The sequence below is a fragment of the Delphinus delphis genome, chromosome 1 (assembly GCF_949987515.2).
Source record: "Delphinus delphis chromosome 1, mDelDel1.2, whole genome shotgun sequence".
Taxonomy (NCBI): Eukaryota; Metazoa; Chordata; class Mammalia; order Artiodactyla; family Delphinidae; genus Delphinus; species Delphinus delphis.
Genome location: NC_082683.1, coordinates 84,639,314 through 84,658,614, shown reverse-complemented (window position 1 = coordinate 84,658,614; position 19,301 = coordinate 84,639,314). Strand labels below are relative to the sequence as shown.

General features: G+C 32.8%; 1 protein-coding gene and 1 non-coding gene across 5 annotated transcripts in view; one reads left to right on the top strand and one right to left on the bottom strand.

Annotated features, from left to right (window-relative positions):
• Positions 1-19,301, bottom strand: part of PTBP2 (polypyrimidine tract binding protein 2) — an 83,975-nt gene that overhangs the window by 22,282 nt on the left and 42,392 nt on the right. For all 4 annotated transcript variants that reach the window (XM_060026034.1, XM_060026042.1, XM_060026051.1 and 1 more), the window contains exons 6-8: positions 14,208-14,372; positions 14,006-14,116; positions 5,990-6,185 (exon numbers count right to left, since the gene is read on the bottom strand). In XM_060026034.1, coding sequence (XP_059882017.1) covers positions 5,990-6,185; positions 14,006-14,116; positions 14,208-14,372 — 472 coding nt within the window. The remainder of the gene's footprint in view (positions 1-5,989; positions 6,186-14,005; positions 14,117-14,207; positions 14,373-19,301) is intronic.
• On the top strand, positions 15,425-15,526 carry LOC132416261 (U6 spliceosomal RNA). The gene has a single exon (XR_009517521.1). It is a non-coding gene; the product is annotated as a U6 spliceosomal RNA (small nuclear RNA).

Here is a 19,301-nt window from a genome sequence, read left to right as displayed (position 1 = left end):
AAAGGCTGAAGTTGATTACCACTGAATCAATTTCTGTTGTTTAGCTGTTTAGCTTTAAAAATATGAACACCAGGATAAATATAAGGTTTTCAAATGTGTGACAGGGTATCATGGAAAAGGAGGAGGTAAACGTAGGATTAATAAAAGAAATTTCTTAAAGCTATAGCTGAGAACAATAGAATGGATGACCATAACAAATCAGTTTAGGACTATAAAATCAACCATTAAGAACTCTGAATGAAAATGTGTACCCTGGATAGTTAAAAAGCAGCCTATGAATAACATTTTAGTCCTACAGTTATAAGCTTATTCCATTTGAGAAGGCGGGTAAATAAGTAAATATGAACTGATGTAATAATGTATTTCTCCTAATGTTTATGGCCCATTATACCTCCAAAGTATGAAGTATACAATTACCACCAACTATTTCCTTTGCTGAGAAGACAAAAAAATTTTCAGATTTAAAACATATTAATTCAAATATTATATAAAATGTACTTGGAGTTAAATAAATTCTTTAAAGCTTATTGCTTCAAGTTAATTCATGATTCACAAGTAAAAATGTTATCCAAATTTTAAAATGAACAATTCTATCCCAGCTCTTGCAACTTCCTCTTTAAAAGAGACATTTTAAAGACAGAAAGTGGTTAAGACTCTGTGCTCCCAATGCAGGGGGCCTGGGTTTGATCCCTGGTCAGGGAACTTAGAGCCCGCAGGCCGCAACTAATACTCGACACAGCCAAATAAATATTTTTTAAAAATGAATAAATAAATATGAATACACAGGAACACGTGATCTTAAAAAAAAAAAAAAGATGACACTATAAGGAAATAAATAGCCAGACCAATCCAGATTGTGGCATTTTCTTAAAGAATATAACTAGGTTTCCACAATAAGTCAATGGAACTGAGGGTTGGGGCAGAGGGAGAGGACTTTAACAGAGTAATAGACATTCAGGAGACATAACTACCAAATGCCATGTGTGGCCCCTGAGAAGATCCTATTCTGAACAAATCAATGCTTAAAAAACATTTTTTGAGACAACTGGGGAAATGCAAGATTGACTGGGTATTCAGCAACATTAAGAAATCATCATCAATTTTGATAGGTATGATAATCAGGTTTTAATCAATTTTGATCAGGTATGCTTGGTAAGAAAATGTCATTACTTTAGAGAAATTATGGTTATGTTTGAGATGACTTGATGTTAAGGATTTGCCTCAAAATACAACAGAAAAAATGAACAGATAAAACAAGTGTGGGAACTAGTGAATTGAGATAATGGATATGATAACTGAAGTCTTTGATAATAAAAACTTAAAAAAAAAACACCATGTAAATAACTCATTCAAAAGTAACAAAAACAAAAGCTTTCAGAAGTCATTTAAAAATAAATTTTAAAATATTAAGTTTAAAGTAAGTTTTAAAAAATATTTTAAAAACAAGTTTACTTGTTAATTTTATGCATCATAAACACATAGAAAAGAAAACCAAATTCAATTTAACAGCTAAACACTGGAATTGTACCGATACCAAGACAGATTTACATGGCTTGAATAAAGAAAAGGATTAGAATACTGGCTCAATAGGTATAAAGTATGTTTTTATGAGAACACTAATAATTTTGCTAAAAAACTAAAATAAAGCACCTAAAAAATTACAAACTTTCCTCTATAGTAGTAATTCTCAACTCCCACTACATCTTGGAATCCTGGAATCTTAAAAAATTAGAAACCCACTAATCATTAGGGATTCTCAATCTAGGGTAAGACCTGGTAATTCTGATGTGCAGGAAAGTTTGAGAAAAACTGATCTACAAGAACTACATATTTACCCTTATGAATAAATGGTTGTTATATCTGTTCTCAATTATCAACTATTTTCACCTCAAAAGATATCCTATACAAAGTTTGTTTTGCTTTTCTGTTAAAACCGTATGATGAGAACGGCTGCTACTTATTAACTCAAAATACACAGAAGGCTCTAAAGTAAGTATTCTTTGTACATATTATCTGCATTAATTTTAAAAATGTAGACAACATGATCATGAAAAATTAATTACTTCTAGCAGTTTTTCTAAAAGTGACCACCCCTTAATAAATTAACTACACTTCTTAAACATGATAAAATGATCATTATAATGACATCTCAATTTATAATCTCAAGAATTTTTGATCACCTTGTTCTCTGATGTAGAATACGTGAATAACTAATAGTCTGCCAAGTTTGTGATTATGTATTTAAATGTCAGATTTCTAACTAATTAAAAAGCCCTCAGTCTCCATTCTTGAATAAATTACATTTTTGGAGACACTGTGGTCCCTAGCACTAAAAAAATGAAGCCTAGAAAGCCGAGAATTAAAATTTATAATACTGATTCCAAATTAATTAAATTTAGTCAAGTGCTTAGATATAATATAAAAATCATACAAAGTAACGTGAATCCCCCTAAATATTTAGCAGAAAAGAATTATCACCTAGTATCTGTGTTCTTACAGAATCTTTGAAATAAAAGGATACCGAGCAATTATTTCATTTTGCACAAGTACTGTTTGAGGAAGACTCAAGCAGGAAATGGATCCTATCAATATTAGTTTGTTGTACTCTGAAGTCACCTGACTTACTAAATATCACTAGAAGTAAATAAACAGAGAAAAAAATTTAGTCACCATTCCAGAAGGCATGACCTCACTAACATAACAGTGTATGTCACTATTAAGAGTGTTTGATGACTACTTTAAAAAGCAAAACAGTAAGTGGTTCCTCATAAAGATAACGGTACCCACCAAAGGTGTGGGGGGTAAAAAAAAGTTACCTTAATGTCCTGTAAATGGAAAGGTTTGGATTGTGATGAATTATTTTAAAATATTTTTCCGTAACTAGCCAGTCTAAAATGTAAGTATAAAGTTGAATGCTTAGTTCATACCAAATATGAACATAATATCCTTAATATACATTTTATGTTTTGTACATCCTAATAGAAAGAATCCAGACAACCAATTCAGAGACTTGTAAGTACCTAATAAGCAATGAAAAATTATAAACTAGTTCATAAAATAATAACAATTATAATAAGCTGGTAGAGGAAAAAGTACAATAGCCAGCCTCATATACAATTCATGTTAGTTTAAATATCACCATTCTAGAAAGAAATCTGCAACAAGATTCAGAAGGCTTTAACATTTTCTTTGACCCAATGATTCTAGTTCCAGGAATCTAGTCTAAGTAAATAAGAGACAAAAAAGTTATGTACAGGTGTTTGTCACAGCACCATTTATACTGATGAAAAGTATGAAAGTAGACTAAATGTCCAACAAACTTCCAAAAGTATTATATATCCACTAGAATGTTATGAAGCTATTATAATTATCAATTTTCAAAAAAATTCTCAGTAGAATAATTCAAATAAAATAGTGTGATTTTAATTTTGTACAAGTATGTATTTACATAGAAAATAAGAAAAAAATCAAAATATAAGTTATCTCATAAACTATAAATTCCATTATTTGATTTTTAAAACTTATAACTCACCCATTTTCAAAAACTATCTGCAGACATTTAAAATAAAAAAACCCAGTTGTAAGATGTAAAACCATTAAAACAGGTAAATGATGAAGTCATTCAGTAAAGGAAGGTGAATTCACATAGTTTCACCACAAAATATTTTCCTTGTTCTTATCAGGCAGAGCACAGAAACAAAAATACAGACATACCTTGGAGATATTGCAGCTTTGGTTCCAGACCACCACAATAAAGCAAGTATTGCAATAAAGTGAGTCACACAAATTTTATCGTTTTCCTGTGCATACAAAAGCTATGTTTACAGTATACTGTAGTCTATTAAGTGTGTAAACATCATTATGTCTAAAAAAAATGTATATACCTTAATTACAAAATACTTTATTGCTAAAAAATGCTAACCATCATCTGACAATGCAGGGTTGCCACAAACCTTCAATTTGTTTTTTAAAAACAAAAACAAAACAGTATCTGTGAAGCACAATGAAACGAGGTATGCCAGCATATTATATTAAAATATTCAAGACAGAGCTGGAAGAAGACACCAAATTTATTTACTAAGAACTGAGCAACTTTACTCATAATCTTTTCATGCAAAAATGTAGAACACTTGAAAAATGATAAAAGCACTGAATAAGACAGAAGTTAGTTATGGTGTAACTTTATAATCTTTTATGAGACTTATTATTACTTTAAAAAAATTCCATCAAAGCCATGAGATTACAAGGAAAACGATGATGAATTCCCTCTAACCATGACTCCACCCAGAATCAAAAACACATACAAACTCATCTAACTACACCCAAATGAGCAAACACACATAGCTCTTAGGGTCCAAGAAAGTGATTACTACGGTCATGTGTTTGACGCTAGCTGAAGTTTCTTGGTATTTTACCCTTGTTTCTTTAATGAGTTGCATGTAATATTTTAAACTTCTTAGAAACTACTATAAAAAATCTTGTTGTCATCTTCTACTTTGGTTATTTTAAGGATTAATAATGTATCTGCTAAGTGACTTGCAGAATGCCTATGACATAGAAACTATTCAGTAAATGCTGATTTTTGTCTTTTCTAAAAGACAATTTAGAATGTCTTTTAGAATGTCTAAACAATTTAGACATTTAGAATGTCTAAACAATGTCTAAAAGACATTATTTCTAAAATAATTTCTATCAGTTAAAAAAATTTAAGAATTCACAGTAACAATTACAAGCAAAGGCCATGTATCACTCATTACTGTCTCACTCTTGACTTTAAAAAATGGTACACCATAGTCAATATTATCTACTTACAAGCCAAGTTGAGGGAATAAAGCCTTAAATTAGCCCCACACAGTGATAGAGATTCTCTCAAGAAAGAATGTTACCAACCTAAAGAATCTATTATGGTCCTGATAAACTGCTATGACTTGTGCTATATGTATTAGACAACTAGAATAAAGGGTCAGTTTTGTCTAAAATTACCAGAATTAATTTCACATATCAAATGCTTCTCTTGTGCATTAGTGTGTCTCAGTTCATAGATGTATCACTTATATTACATATTTATAAATGGATAACACATGCTATATATTCACAGTAAGTAAATATCTATTTCCAAAAATTACTTCATTATAATGCTTTTTCTTTTTTAATTGATAAACATAAACTGTAAGAACTAGTTTGTGACTCATCAATCTTGGGTTCCATATGTACAGAAACAACTCATTTAATGATAATCTTAGAAACTTCAGAAACCAAGAATTTCCTGAATACATCAAATAAAACTGTAAAATTTCATCTTAAATTATAAATCACTTATTTTACTTACAAAATAACATTTTCCTTTATTTTTTCTTCATCTTGACTCTGTCAACTATTAGTTGCAAATTTTTGTTTTGTTTTGTTTTTGATTAGGTGGGTCAAATCCATTGTAGAATGAGGTGAAATACAATGATTAAGACAAAATGCAAATACTGATAAATACCAAAATAAATTTTATATAAAATTCTTTCTAGTTAAAATTGTTTAAAAGAGAGAATATAATATGCTTTGAAAAAATTCTATACACCTACTCCCATTATATGCTGCATCTGTTAACTTTTCATTGTCTGTGCAGTGCTAAATTGAAACAATTAGATTGGCCCTAAAGAATATGCACAAGGGGCCCTAGACAGCATGACTTCAATTTAAAGTGTAAATATTTTATTAAGAACTCAACAGTATTTCTTCATTAGAGCTTTTCCTCTTCTATTCTGGGAGAGAAGATGAGAGTGGTGAAAAAGAATATAACATATAATTTTCATTATACTTATGAACTTAGGGTTTTCTTCCAACAGCATACATATGCTTTCTTACCTGATGCGGGGAGAAACCTAACATAATTTCTTAAATTCGAAAATGGGAGATTCATTATACTTACTGGAGTTTAACAGGCACTTTCCCATTTGGCAAAATGGGAGAAAAGTGGTACAGACAATAAAAATCATACCTAAGAGAGATGTCTCCTTGGCAAATGCTGCAGCAATAGCTGGGTCCAATGCAGGTTGTCCATCCCCAGATGGAAGATCAGGTCGAGTATAATCCCTACTTTTATCATTGTTGTATTTTACATTCAAATTCACAAGTTTGGAAAAATCAATCCTTAGGGTACAGCAAGCATTATAAATATTCTGACCATCTAGGGCCTGTAAAAGTGAACAAAATATATCAGCAATCTTAAGAAATAAAAATTAGAAAAAGTATGACTTTGACAATGAAACTCAACGATGAAAAACTGCACATAAGTCACCAGGAAAGGGATCAAATTCCATACCCTGTTCTTTACTATTCCAACCAATATATACTGGTTTCCACAAATACTACCTTCTTTAAATAGAAAAGTGTTATCTAAATCTAAAATGTAACCAGTTAAACATATGTGCTAATACTTTTAATTTTAAAAATCTGCAAATATTTTAATTTAAAAAAATTAACAAGGGTCACAAATATAGTCAGTGCTGCCAAAGTAGTACCATAATAGTCTGCACAATACTTTAAAGTTAATTTTATTATACACATATCTTTTGCTGTATGGTAACACTTATAAAAATTGGTATAGGTATAAGGTAACTTCTGTTTGATGCCACATTAAATGAGGTGCCTCAAGACAACTAAATATCACTATGATGCATAATAGCAACTACCATGAAATGAGCAAAAACTCTTGGGTTGGCCAATAAGTTCATTTGGGTTTTCCATAACATCTTAAGGAAAATCCCAACAAACATTTTGGCCAACCCAATATTATCTTCCTTAACCTAGGTTGTTCAACCTGAATAACTTTTAATAACTTGCTGAATAAGCAAATTAAATGCCATCCCAGGGAAGTTCTGGAATAGAAGGAGTACACCTCTAGAGTTGAAAGGTCATCTTGAACAAGTTATTTAACCTTTCTGAATCTCAGAATCTTTCTGAACCTGGAAAACAGATATGACAATGGCTGCCATGTTTCCTTGCAGGGTTATTATGAGGATTAGATAAAAGATCACATACGTAAAAGCACATATATATATTTTACACATATGTAAAATATATGAATTATAAAAGGACTGTGCTGCTGTTATGATTATTATGTTTTTTTCTGTTCCTATATAATCACCAATGCTACTCCAGCTGGATAGAAACCTGGAACGAACTAGAGAACAGGGGATCACACTGTTAATTTTTCATTAGAAGAATAAACATTTACTATATAAAGTAACAGTCCAGAAATGAAGAACATGTTTAGCTCTATAATTCACCTCAAAAATGAAAACAATTCTTCTGATAACAATACATAAATAGATCAAGCCTGATATCTATGCAGACCAAGATCTATTAAGTGTGTAAAACCAGAACTATATTAATAGTAGACCAACATATTTTTCACATTTGGTGTTTGAAAGAGAATTTTTGTATTACCTCAGTATGACTATTTTAATTGTCACACTGTTGAAGAAGGAAAGTAACTGAAACAGACTAAAATATAATCAAGAGTGCCCTGTTATGGAAAAAGTAAACCTCTATAATAGCTCCTTATGTATATAAAGCTTATAATTAAAATATTCCCACTCTAAAAAAAGAAAACCCGTTCCTTTAATATACAAAATTAAGATTTATCCAAGAGGGAAAGTGTTGGGGGTGGTGGTGGTGGTGGGATGAATTGGGAGATTGGGATTGACATGTATACACTAATATGTATAAAACAGATAATAAGAACCTGCTGTATAAAAAACTAAATAAAATAAAATTCAAAAAAAGGTAAGATTTATGTGAATATATTTACCAAGCTAAAAACTAACCTAAAAACACAATTCAACCCAAGTTCACCAATTTCAATAATTACTGATGAAAACTCACTTAAAGGGACTGCATACACATCAGGATTTGAATTATATTTGAATTAGGCAATGTACCTATCATCATATGAGAATGAAAACCAAGTATCAACTCTCTCAGCCAGAGTAATATAAGTATTAATTCAATACTCTTCTGTAAAGACAAAGCATTGAAAATAGGTCTTCTTTTACTCATTCCTATACGGGAAATGTTGAGCCAAGTAATAGAATCTATATCTCTCCCCAATATATGAACGTCAAAAGATGAGTAGCAAAATTCACTCTTAGGTGACTATTTCAATAACATCATACAAAAAAATCTGATATCTTGTAAGAAAAGACCTGGCTCTGGGTCATATTATCTAAATTAATGCAAAAAGCAATTACTGACACAAAAACACTAACTTCACAATAAGCAGAGTTTCTTTGGGGCTGAGTTCTTTCAATGAGGTTGACTGCCAAATATCTACTATGAATATGCTAACTGCTAGAAAGCCCTCTAGAAGCCTTTGACATTCTTCCTTTAATTAAAAAATAGTATCTTTATGTAGATGGAAGATACACAAGTATACCTAAGATACAAAAGCTAGAGAAATCAGGAAACAATATGTAAATTAAAATCACCTGTTAGCAACATACAAGAGGAACAAGAGCTGAGGATACACAAGAATAGAAATCCAGGCACTTTCAATAGCTGGCTGAGGGAAGATGACTACAAATGAGTAAACTAGATATGCAAGCTCACTTCAAGCTCGTGTGTTTGCAAAATTCCAGGAAATAATGGCAGCACACAAGTCAGTCTGTGTTCAGCAATCGGGATTGCAGTGATCTTGCTAGGGCAAAGATTTCTGACAGTAAAAGCTCAAGTTAATTTGCAGAAAGGCCTCTCAAATGTGTCTATGCAAAGGGAAGGTTTGTAGTACTCAAAAACAATCAGGAAAAAGTATTTTCATACTAAGTATAAGATTTATGGCAAAAACATGATAAACTCAGTAAAGATGTTAAATACAGAATGTATAGTTAACAACACAAAAAACACTGCATATGGATTAAAAACAGGAAAAGCCAACAATGAAACTAATGAAATACACTCTCTCCTGGAAGGAATCATTAATGAGAAACAATCCACTTGCATATTAAAACAGAGTGACCATATTAAAGGATTTCCAAAAGACACAGTGTCACTGTCCAGTGTCAACTGTACACATTCCCAATAGAGATAGATAACACACCTGAAAAGCTGTCTCTAATAACAAAAACAAAAACAGCTACTATCTACCATGTGTGTTATAATTTCAGGGTTATATAAAACAAATAATTTTTAAAAGTCAAGGTAAAAAGATTACTTCTATTTCTTGAAAATATAGAAACTGAACTAGATAGAAAGCCACAGTTAAGTGATTATCTTTGCCCAATACACTGCTTGCCAATAAACAAGATTTTTGAAAAAGGCATTAGGGCATTTTCTTTAATAAATGTGAAGATCATTTAAAACAATTTACTTTTTACTTGACAATTATAATTGTTAAAATGACTTGTGATTACCACCCTAAATGTCAACCCTCAATATACATTACCTTTTCTGTTGACTTAAGAGGTTTTTAAAGCCAACCTCAGGACAAATTCAGGAGATAGTTACATTTTTCCCCTCCAACCCTCACTAATAAAACTCCACTGTTAATGTTTTTTTCCGAGTTGCTCTTTTCTTATAAAGCAAAATGCTAGGGGGAAGGAATTCCAATTAAATGAAAATAATTGCCAAAGATCATAACTAATATATGGAAAGTTTGGTTGGCTCTGTCACTCAAGCTGCCTTTACATGGCAGTGATTCCCAGGGCATTCAAAACAAAACAGAGTAGTGGGCTCCCAACCCCAAAGATTAGAACTGTTAGTTCAGAATGGCCTAAGAGTCCCATTCTGTGTAAGCAATCTATATGATAAGAATGTATCTGGACCACAGTCTGATAAGAATGGGCTCTGGACCATACTTTAAAGAATACTATAATTCTCTTCCCCCAAACCTAAAGGTACACTATGCCTGCTAAATGAATTCCCAGGGCGTAAGCAATATTTTGTCATTCTCTCATTCATTTGAACAACAATCACTATAGAAGTGGAGAAGCAGGCTTGAGATTCCCTTCCCAAATTCTTATTCCTTACCTATAAATTTTATACGATCTCTACTGTTTTAACAAGCATAAAAATACAGCAACTGAATTACAAAGTTTAGAATCAACTCATTTTATAATACACTTAGACGTACATGGATGGTTGAAAGGTCGGAAGGATCTACAGCACTCTAGATGCTGGGAAAGTTGTGACATGGGTTGAAAAAGCCCTAATACCTGTAATACACCATACACTGTGCTAGGTTCTAAAAATGTAGCAGGGAACAAAGTAGACATGATACCCACTCATATATAACTTATAGTCCAACAGATAATACAGACACTTAACAAGTAATTATAAGTTTGATGTGCAGTGATGAGAACTAAGAAAGGAAGGGATCCAATCTAGTTGAAAGGTTATGAAAGACCTCTCTGAGAAGAGACTTCTAAACTGATACTTGAAAGAGAGGTAGGAGTTGGGCATAAGAGATGGAGAGAACAGTTTTAGCAAACAGAACAGCAAGTTGTAAGCCCATGAGATCAGAGAATATATAGAATATGCAAGCATTTAAAGAAGTCCAATATGGTTAAAGGTGGAAGATGATACTGGAGAGGCAAGATTTACTTTTATAAGCTATGTTAAGGAAGGAGGATTTTATATTTAGGACAAAAATCAGTCACTGAAGGGCACTGAGAAAGGAAGAAATATGACTTTGAGATCATTCTTAAAACTCAAAGTGGTGAGTTTTGTCAGAAGACCAATGAAACACAGATTTAAGAGATGATGGCTTAGATCAGTGCTACTCAAACTGTGGTTCATGGACTAGCAACCCAAGTCACTCTGCATGAAGAGAACTTTGTGTCCAAATTTATTATCAACACTGACACTGAACAAACTATAGCTAGAAGTATGCTGATTTGTATTTTTGCACAAGTGCCTTGTAGCATCTAAGACTAGCACTTTGAATGACACTAGCTTAGACTATGGTGATGGCAAGAGAGTTGGAGACAAAAGGATAGATTCAACAGAAATTTAGGGTCTAGAATGAGTACTATTTGGTGATAAGCTGAAAGGAAGAGGAATAAAGGAAGATTCAATGTTTTCTGGCTTGTTTCTTAGATTCATAGTACCTTGACCTTTATTGACACAGAAAATACAGGCTTTCGTATTTTTGGTGGTGGGGGGTGGTGGTGACAGGAGTTAATTGAACACGCTAAGTTTGAAGGTGCGCCATGGTCCATGAGTTCCTAATCTGGGTCTCTTAGAAGAGGTCTGAGCTAGAAAAAGTGATGTGAGTAGTCAGAATCACAAAGGTGTAATTGAGCTTTGTGTAACAGCTGAGGTCCCCGTGGTGGAAGGGGAGGGATATAACAAGGAAGGGACAGAGAGGTGGGATATATCTAGGTGAGAAGTCAGAGACCAGGAGAAAAGAGGATTTTAAGAAAGGGAAAGAAAGGTTCAATGTCAAATGTTACCTAAGGTTAGTTAAGATAAGGACTGAATAATTCTGTTGAGATTTAGCTACTCTAGTGATCACTGGTGACACGAGGGAGAAAAATATGGATAAATAGGGGCTGAAACCAAATTACTCTAAGTAGAGAAATAACAAGAGGATAATAAGTATAAACAGCAAATAAAGACAGCTTATTTAAGAATTCTAGTTATAAATGAAGAAAGGGAAGAGAGACAAGGTGTTAGATGGACAGATATATGGAATACAGAATTAAGGGTAAATTCATTTAAAAAATGAGAGAACACTTAAGCACACTTGAAACACTGGTGAGAAATAACCAACAAAGAGAAAAATACAAGAGAAAGAGGTGATGAAAATGCAAAGGCTCTTATGAGGCAGAACAGGATGGTATCTGGTGTTTACTGGTCTTAGAAATATCTATGCCTTTTATTTAGAAGAGACAGATATGTGTGGGTATAAGTAGATTTTGTGAGAAATACTGATGGAGTTTCCATCTGATAGTTTCTATTTTTTCTGAGAAGCAGCAGGCAAGGTCGTAAGAAAGAGTGAAGACAGACTTGGTGGAAAGAGAAATTTCTATCCGATATAGTCACTGTGGAAAATGGGAGAACAGACCGAAGAAATGTGGTAAGATTTTGCAAGCAGAGTCTATTTGTAGTTGATGCTGAAGAATTTAAATTAGTACTGGCTAGATTATGCGATATTCTCTAGGTACAGTCCACAGTCCAGATAAAGGCATGAAGAAAAATGACTGGAGTCATCAAAAGTATATGTTTAGGGCTTCCCTGGTGGCGCAGTGGTTAAGAGTCCGCCTGCCGATGCAGGGGACATGGGTTCGTGCCCCGGTCTGGGAAGATCCCACATGCCACAGAGTGGCTGGGCCCATGAGCCATGGCCGCTGAGCCTGCGCGTCTGGAGCCTGTGCTGCGCAATGGGAGAAGCCACAACAGTGAGAGGCCCGCGTACCGCACAAAAAAAAAAAAAAAAAAAAAGAAAACCTATCAAATACTGAAAGATATATATAAACTACTTTAACCACTGAATTGTATAGCCCAAATGCAGTATAATTCTGAATCAAATTCCATTTCACTGGTCCTTTACCAAATACTCTTCCTCTGGATCGGAAGGGAATGACAAAGAAAATATTCCATATCAAGAAAAATGTGCACTATATTTAAATTTGTTTGAAGTTGTGAAAAGTGCCATCGAGAACACGGCTTCTAGATTGTCTGCTATTGATCAAACCTCATACCACAATGATTTCAGTAACTCTTTAAATATAAAATATCTCCAAAGTTGGAGGGCTGGGGCATGTTAGGAAAGACAATTATTTTTTTAAAGAAGAACTCTAATTGCTGAAAAGGGAAACATAATAGGATTAGATCATGCAATTGGGAACCAATGAGTAGCAACACACTGGAGAAAAGTAGACTAAAAAAATGTCAACTTTACAGATAGTGTACATTATAAGTAATTTACCTCTTTAAATCTTAGCAACCCCTTGTAACACAGGAAAAATTCCTGTTCTGTTTATAAATGGAGTAGTCAGAAAAAAATGAGGTAACAGCACTTGGTAAACCATTTCAATTATGTTATTATTACTAGTAAAGCCTTTCTGCTACCTGAAGCTATTTTTGCTCCCCAAATGAGATTCTAAGGATGGAATGCAATGAAACAATAATTAAAAATGGCCTGGTTCCATACAAGCTATCTTGATCTGGAGGAAGTATTGAATAGACCATAATTAGTCTGAAAGTAAAAGTGTGAAAGGGAGAAAAAAGGTAAGACAAATATAAGTACAGACAGTTGATTTAATGGTTTAATAATAAATATTTAATGTTTTAATAATGGAATAAAAATGAGATACTACAGCACAAGAAGTTAAAGAGACAGACAAAGGTAGATTTAAATAAGATACACAAACAGAAGATTAGGCATTTAGAAACAAAGATGTGGTATGCAGTTTTCAGTGGTAGCTATGACGGGTAGATTTTACTGCTTTGAACAGTTTCTTACCCTCCATATATAACAACAACAACAACAAAAAAGTAAGTAATGTGAATAAAAGGGAGACTAAGAACTTATTCAAAAAACCTATCTTTTAAAAAAATACTTAAAAAGAATACTGGAAATAGCTGAGAGCCTATCATAGAATTGAGCCACATGTCTATTGATGTATTTCAGCCAAACTATCTTATAGATATGTTACTTTGAAACTCCCACTGGAAAATGTAAAATCTTATACAGGTATGCATGCACAATACAATCCTGCTATATCTTCAAGAGCACAAAACTTCTGGACCTAAATCAAACAAAAATGCAAAATATAAGCCTGTATTACATATAACTATAAATATGACTAATGTTAAAAATAAACATTTCTTTTTTATCATAAATACTAAGCTTTTCCAATATTACCTTAATGACAATAATGTGTGCCATCTAAAATGCTATATGGTATCGCTAAGTTATGTCAGTATTAATAACATTAGCTACACATATGTATGTGTATATACATATCTACCACTGAAAAATTATCGCTATCTCAAAAAAAACTAGACTTACTAGTTTTGCTTGCTGAGCATTTACTGGATCACCATACTGGAGAAGAGCTTGAAACTGGTTATTTTTTGTAAATGTGATTATCTTCAATACAGCACCAAACTTAGAAAATATCTGTTAAAACATTAAAATCAAAACAAATTTTATCTACTGTATTATTATTTCTCAATTTTATAGATAAACATGCAAATTAAACTAAACTTACTTGGTGAAGAACATCAAGCGTTACAGGGTAATACATATTGTCAATAATTATTCTAAGCACTGGACTCTGGGCTGGAGTCACTGCACTCTCACTAACTGTGGTGCCACTAAGAGGAGTATTTGCTGTCTGGACAGCTGTCACTGCTTGAAGAACTGCTTGAGCACGCTAAAAAATGAAAGATAAGCACTTTAGGAACATTCCTGGTATTTTCACCTATACTTTGCTAAACGTTACAATATTAAATTCTTTTCTAAAACACATAGATTAAATAAAATTTAACACTCAATAAATACTTCTGAGCACCTGCCATGAGCCAAGGATTATAATTCAAGTATTATACTAGTATTTATTTTACTTTAAAACAATTATCTAGGGTTTGGGACCAATGTGGAACAAGAAAGACAGTCAGTGTAATTTACTCTCAAAACAACAAGATGTAGTCTGACAGATTCAGAAAATGTTTTAAACAGAAACTTTTAGAGAACAATGAAACTTTAACATTATTCATTCCATAAAAATGGCACATAGTAAACCTTAAGGGGATTACTAGATTATCCAAAAGAACTCCCATAAACATTATTTCCAATAAATCCTAGAAGAATATTCAGATACAAATTAAGTCTTTTTTTCATACTAGCATAACTTCTGAAACCAAAATTTTTAGAACAGAAATTGATGTATACCATACTACAAAACCATAAAATTTTCAGGAATACTTCAAAATAAAATATGAAGAATATTTTCCATACATGTTATGGTATCTAATACACTATAATTTTACGTAGGACTAGGAAGATATTTATAATTGAACCATGACAGATCAACTATTATAAGACACATCTTGATTTCTGAGATTTTAAAATGTGAAAAAATATATATATGGAACTGAAAAAATACAGTATTTTTGGGAAATCTGTCAACTAAATCATATGTTAAATGTTCCAAAAAGACTGCCTTTATTACTATTATGCCTTTCCTATTATTACTGACAGATTCACTGATAAGGAATAATTTCTTTCTACCTTATCTGGGGTCAGAAAACCTATATAAAGGCAAATAACTGTTAGATATAATAATGACAAATACCTCTACACTGCTTTATAGTTTGAAAAAGTTGTATTGGCAGATGAACAGGAATATAAACAGAGCATAGTGATGAATGAAAAGGAAGGCGGATACAAAAGAATGAGAACATTTATGATAATAAGGAATGATCAGTGTTCCCTTCAGCAGCACATACACTGAAACTGGAACAACACAGAGATTAGCATGGCCCTATGCAAATATGACCCCAAAATCATGAAGTGTCACATTTTTTCTGGACCTATTAACTAATGTGGTGGTGGTTATCATTTTGCGAAATATAAATATATCAAATCACCTTAAAACCCACACAATGTATATGTGAATTATATCTCAAAAAAGGTGGGAGGATGGTCATTTCACTGAAATATTATATAACCAGGAAATCATATAGCTTGGTACTCAAAGAGATCACACACTCATCTAGTCAAACTTCATCATCTAAATGCTAATAAAATATGACCTATAAATTTATGTTAAAGTGACTTGTTAATTCAAATCCAACATTTTGAAACATACAATAAATATTTAATACAATGGGCACATTTACACTACTATAAAGAATATAGTTATAAAAAAAGAGGGATAAAAAGATTTCTAGAGCAATGTTTGTTAAACATCTGAACATATTTAACCCAATATATATTTAAATAAAGTATTTTAAGTAGCTCATTGCAAGTAGCTCACTGTTCACTTTCTTCATTAGTGAACATGTCTTTATATACATTTATTATAATAAGCATGGAAATATCACAACTTAGAACAACTCTAACATCTGCTATTTTAAATAATGGAACGTCTTCTTAAAATAGTAATCACTTGATCATGGTGTACTATCCAAACAGTATAAAAAGTTAAGTTTCCTCTGCAACTCAGTCAACCCTGTCTGCTTTCCCTACATACACAAGCATATGTATATATGTACTCCATACAAACATGTTAAGTACTTATCTACTGCATACTTTTCTTTTCAATACTATTCACTGTTCTCCATCTTCCTTTTTTACCTTAACAATTACGTTCTCTATTATCACTAACAAGTAACTTCATACATTTTTTGGTCTCATTTATGTGTAGCTTTTTTGTTTAACATCTTTATTGGCATATAATTGCTTTACAATGGTGTGTTAGTTTCTACTTTATAACAAAGTGAATCAGCTATACATATATCACCATATCTCCTCCCTCTTGCATCTCCCTCCCCCATTTTTTTTTAAATAAACAAACACATTTATTTATTTATTTTTGGCTGCATCGCGTCTTCGTTGCTGTGCGCGGGCTTTCTCTAGTTGTGGCGAGTAGGGGCTACTCTCCATCGCGGTGCATGGGCTTCTCATTGCAGTGGCTTCTCTTGTTGCAGAGCACGGGCTCTTAAGCGCGTGGGTTTCAGTAGTTGTGGCATGTGGGCTCAGTAATTGTGGTTTGCAGGCTCTAGAGAGCAGGCTCAGTAGTTGTGGTGCATGGGCTTAGTTGCTCTGCGGCATGTGGTATCTTCCTGGACAAGGGCTTGAACCCGTGTCTCCTGTATTGGCAGGTGGATTCTTAACCACTGTGCTACCAGAGAAGCCTCTTCATACATTTAAAAAAAAAAATTCATGGAGCAGAGTTGGCTTGCCAACCTAGATTTTAATTAAACTTAATACTGAAACAATCATATACACATAAAAGGACACAAATCGTAAGTATATACAGCTCAATAAAATTTCACAAATAGAACATATCTGTAAAAGGACTATCTAGATAAAAAAATAGAACATTACCAACACTCCAGAAGCCACACACATGCTTTCTCCCAGTTATATAAATGGAACCATATAGTATGTGTTCTACTTTGATCTGGCTTCTTCCAATAAACATAATTTTTATGATGTTCATCCAAGTTCTAGAGACACCAGTAGCTTGTTCATTCTTTTTACCAGTCAGTATTCCAACGAATAAATATACCATAACACATTCTACAGCTGCTGAACATGTGGATCATTTCCAGCTCTGGGCTATTACATACAGTGTGCCATGAACTTTCTTATACATATCTTTTCATGCACATATGTATGTATTTTCTCAGATACGTGACTAGTAAAAATTACTAAGTCAAAGAATATGTATATGCTCAGCTTTAGTAGATATTTCAAGGTTTTAAAAATGATTCTACCAATTTACATTCTCATCACTTATTTACGAAGTTCAAGCTTCTCTACATTGTTCCAATACTTGGTATTACTGGTCTTAATTTTATCCAGTATGGTATACATGGCAGTATCTCACTGTGATTTTCATTTGTATTAAGGGTTCTTAATCCAAACCTTATCCACTCTGTGGATCAGAGGATGGCTTTCAAGGAAACTAACTAATGGGAAACCTGAAGATGTCTAACAAGTGGCCATGTGAAGTAAGGGATGGAAAGGTGGTATAAAGGCAGGCAGGCCACAATATTCCAGGTCAAAGTGACAGCACAGAAGCACAATGGCCTCCAAAGACAAAATAAGAGAAAGCATGCCAGGTTATAGGCGCTACAATTACTACTGGGATAGAAGCACAGGAAAATAGGGTGGGAGTAGCCATAAGACAGAAACAGTACTCATCTCAAAGGGCTTTTACCCTGAGCATGAAAAGGATTTGCTGCAGATGACTGTGTCTGAGCAAATGAAGTAGCAAGAAAGAAGAAAACTGGGCAGATATTGAAAAGAGTGAATTCACAGAACCTACTGATTTGATGAAAGGTTCTGGAAGAATTCATGATTGACAACACACATTCATTTCTCTCTTCTATTATAAAACACTATTAAAATGACTATAAGTAAGTACAAAATGGAATAAATGCAGATACTGAAGAGAAAAGGTTATCACTAGCTCAGAATAATTTTATCAAATTCCCAAAACTCAGAAAATGCATGGACAGAAGACACAGTGAACACGTAGCAAAACAGGGTTTGCACTGGTAGCATCCGTAGGAATCAAATTAGAAATTGGTAGGTACACAGGAGGAAGGAGAATGAAAATAAAAGGGTTAACAGAAAGTATGGCTAACGAACATCCTCTTCCTCCTCACCATCAACCAACTTATTATTAAACAATAAAAACAAAAGCAACAACAACTAAACACTCCCTTAAAAGAACAGAAACTCTAAAAGGAGTTTTGAAGGCCAAGAATAAAGACCTCTGGCATTTGGGGGGGATCCCAGGTTAGTATCCAAGTCCTCATTACCTTACTCTAGAGGAAAGCATGCAAGTCCAATAAAACCTAATTGTCCATTCTGAAATATAAACAGACAATGAGGGTGGGTGGGAGGAAGAGAAGAATAGAGGGAACAAGATAAACGTAACAGCTAATTCTAAAGAAAGTAAAAGATACAGTCAAGTATTTTAAAATACCATTAATTAGTAACTGTAAAGAATGACCAACTACGAGGTAAAAAGGGTATCAAAGAAAAGAAGAACTTTTGAAAATCAAAAATATGGCTGTCAAAAAATTTTTTTTCAACATAAGAACACTGCACTGACTGCTCCCTATGTTTGGAACATACCCAAGACTTCAGTAAGTGCCTTATTCTCTAATCACTTTGAAGTTTGTTACTCAAATGTCATTTGTTGGTTGGGCTTCCACTGGTTATCCTATTTGAAATTACAAATCCCCCTCCCCTACATATATCTATCTATCTATAGATGCCTTATCTTTATTCTTTCCACATCATTTTCATTTGAATCTTTTTAAATGAGAATGCATTCACTAACTACTGAAAATACTAACATGTAAAATAAAATTGGGATATTAAATGCCATTTTAAACTCTAAATAAAAAGAACAGAGAATACATATTTTCTTTTGGTATATTTCCTCATGATAAATTCTGAGAAGTACAACTTCTGGTTCAAAAGAAATGAAAATTATCAAATTAAAAAAAACAACTGAAATTTTAGCCTTATCTTTTAGGCAAAAAGTTTTACAAGCTTATTTTTCATGAACTATCAAAATGACCTTAAATTATTTTTTACAAAGGTTAAAATCTATGAG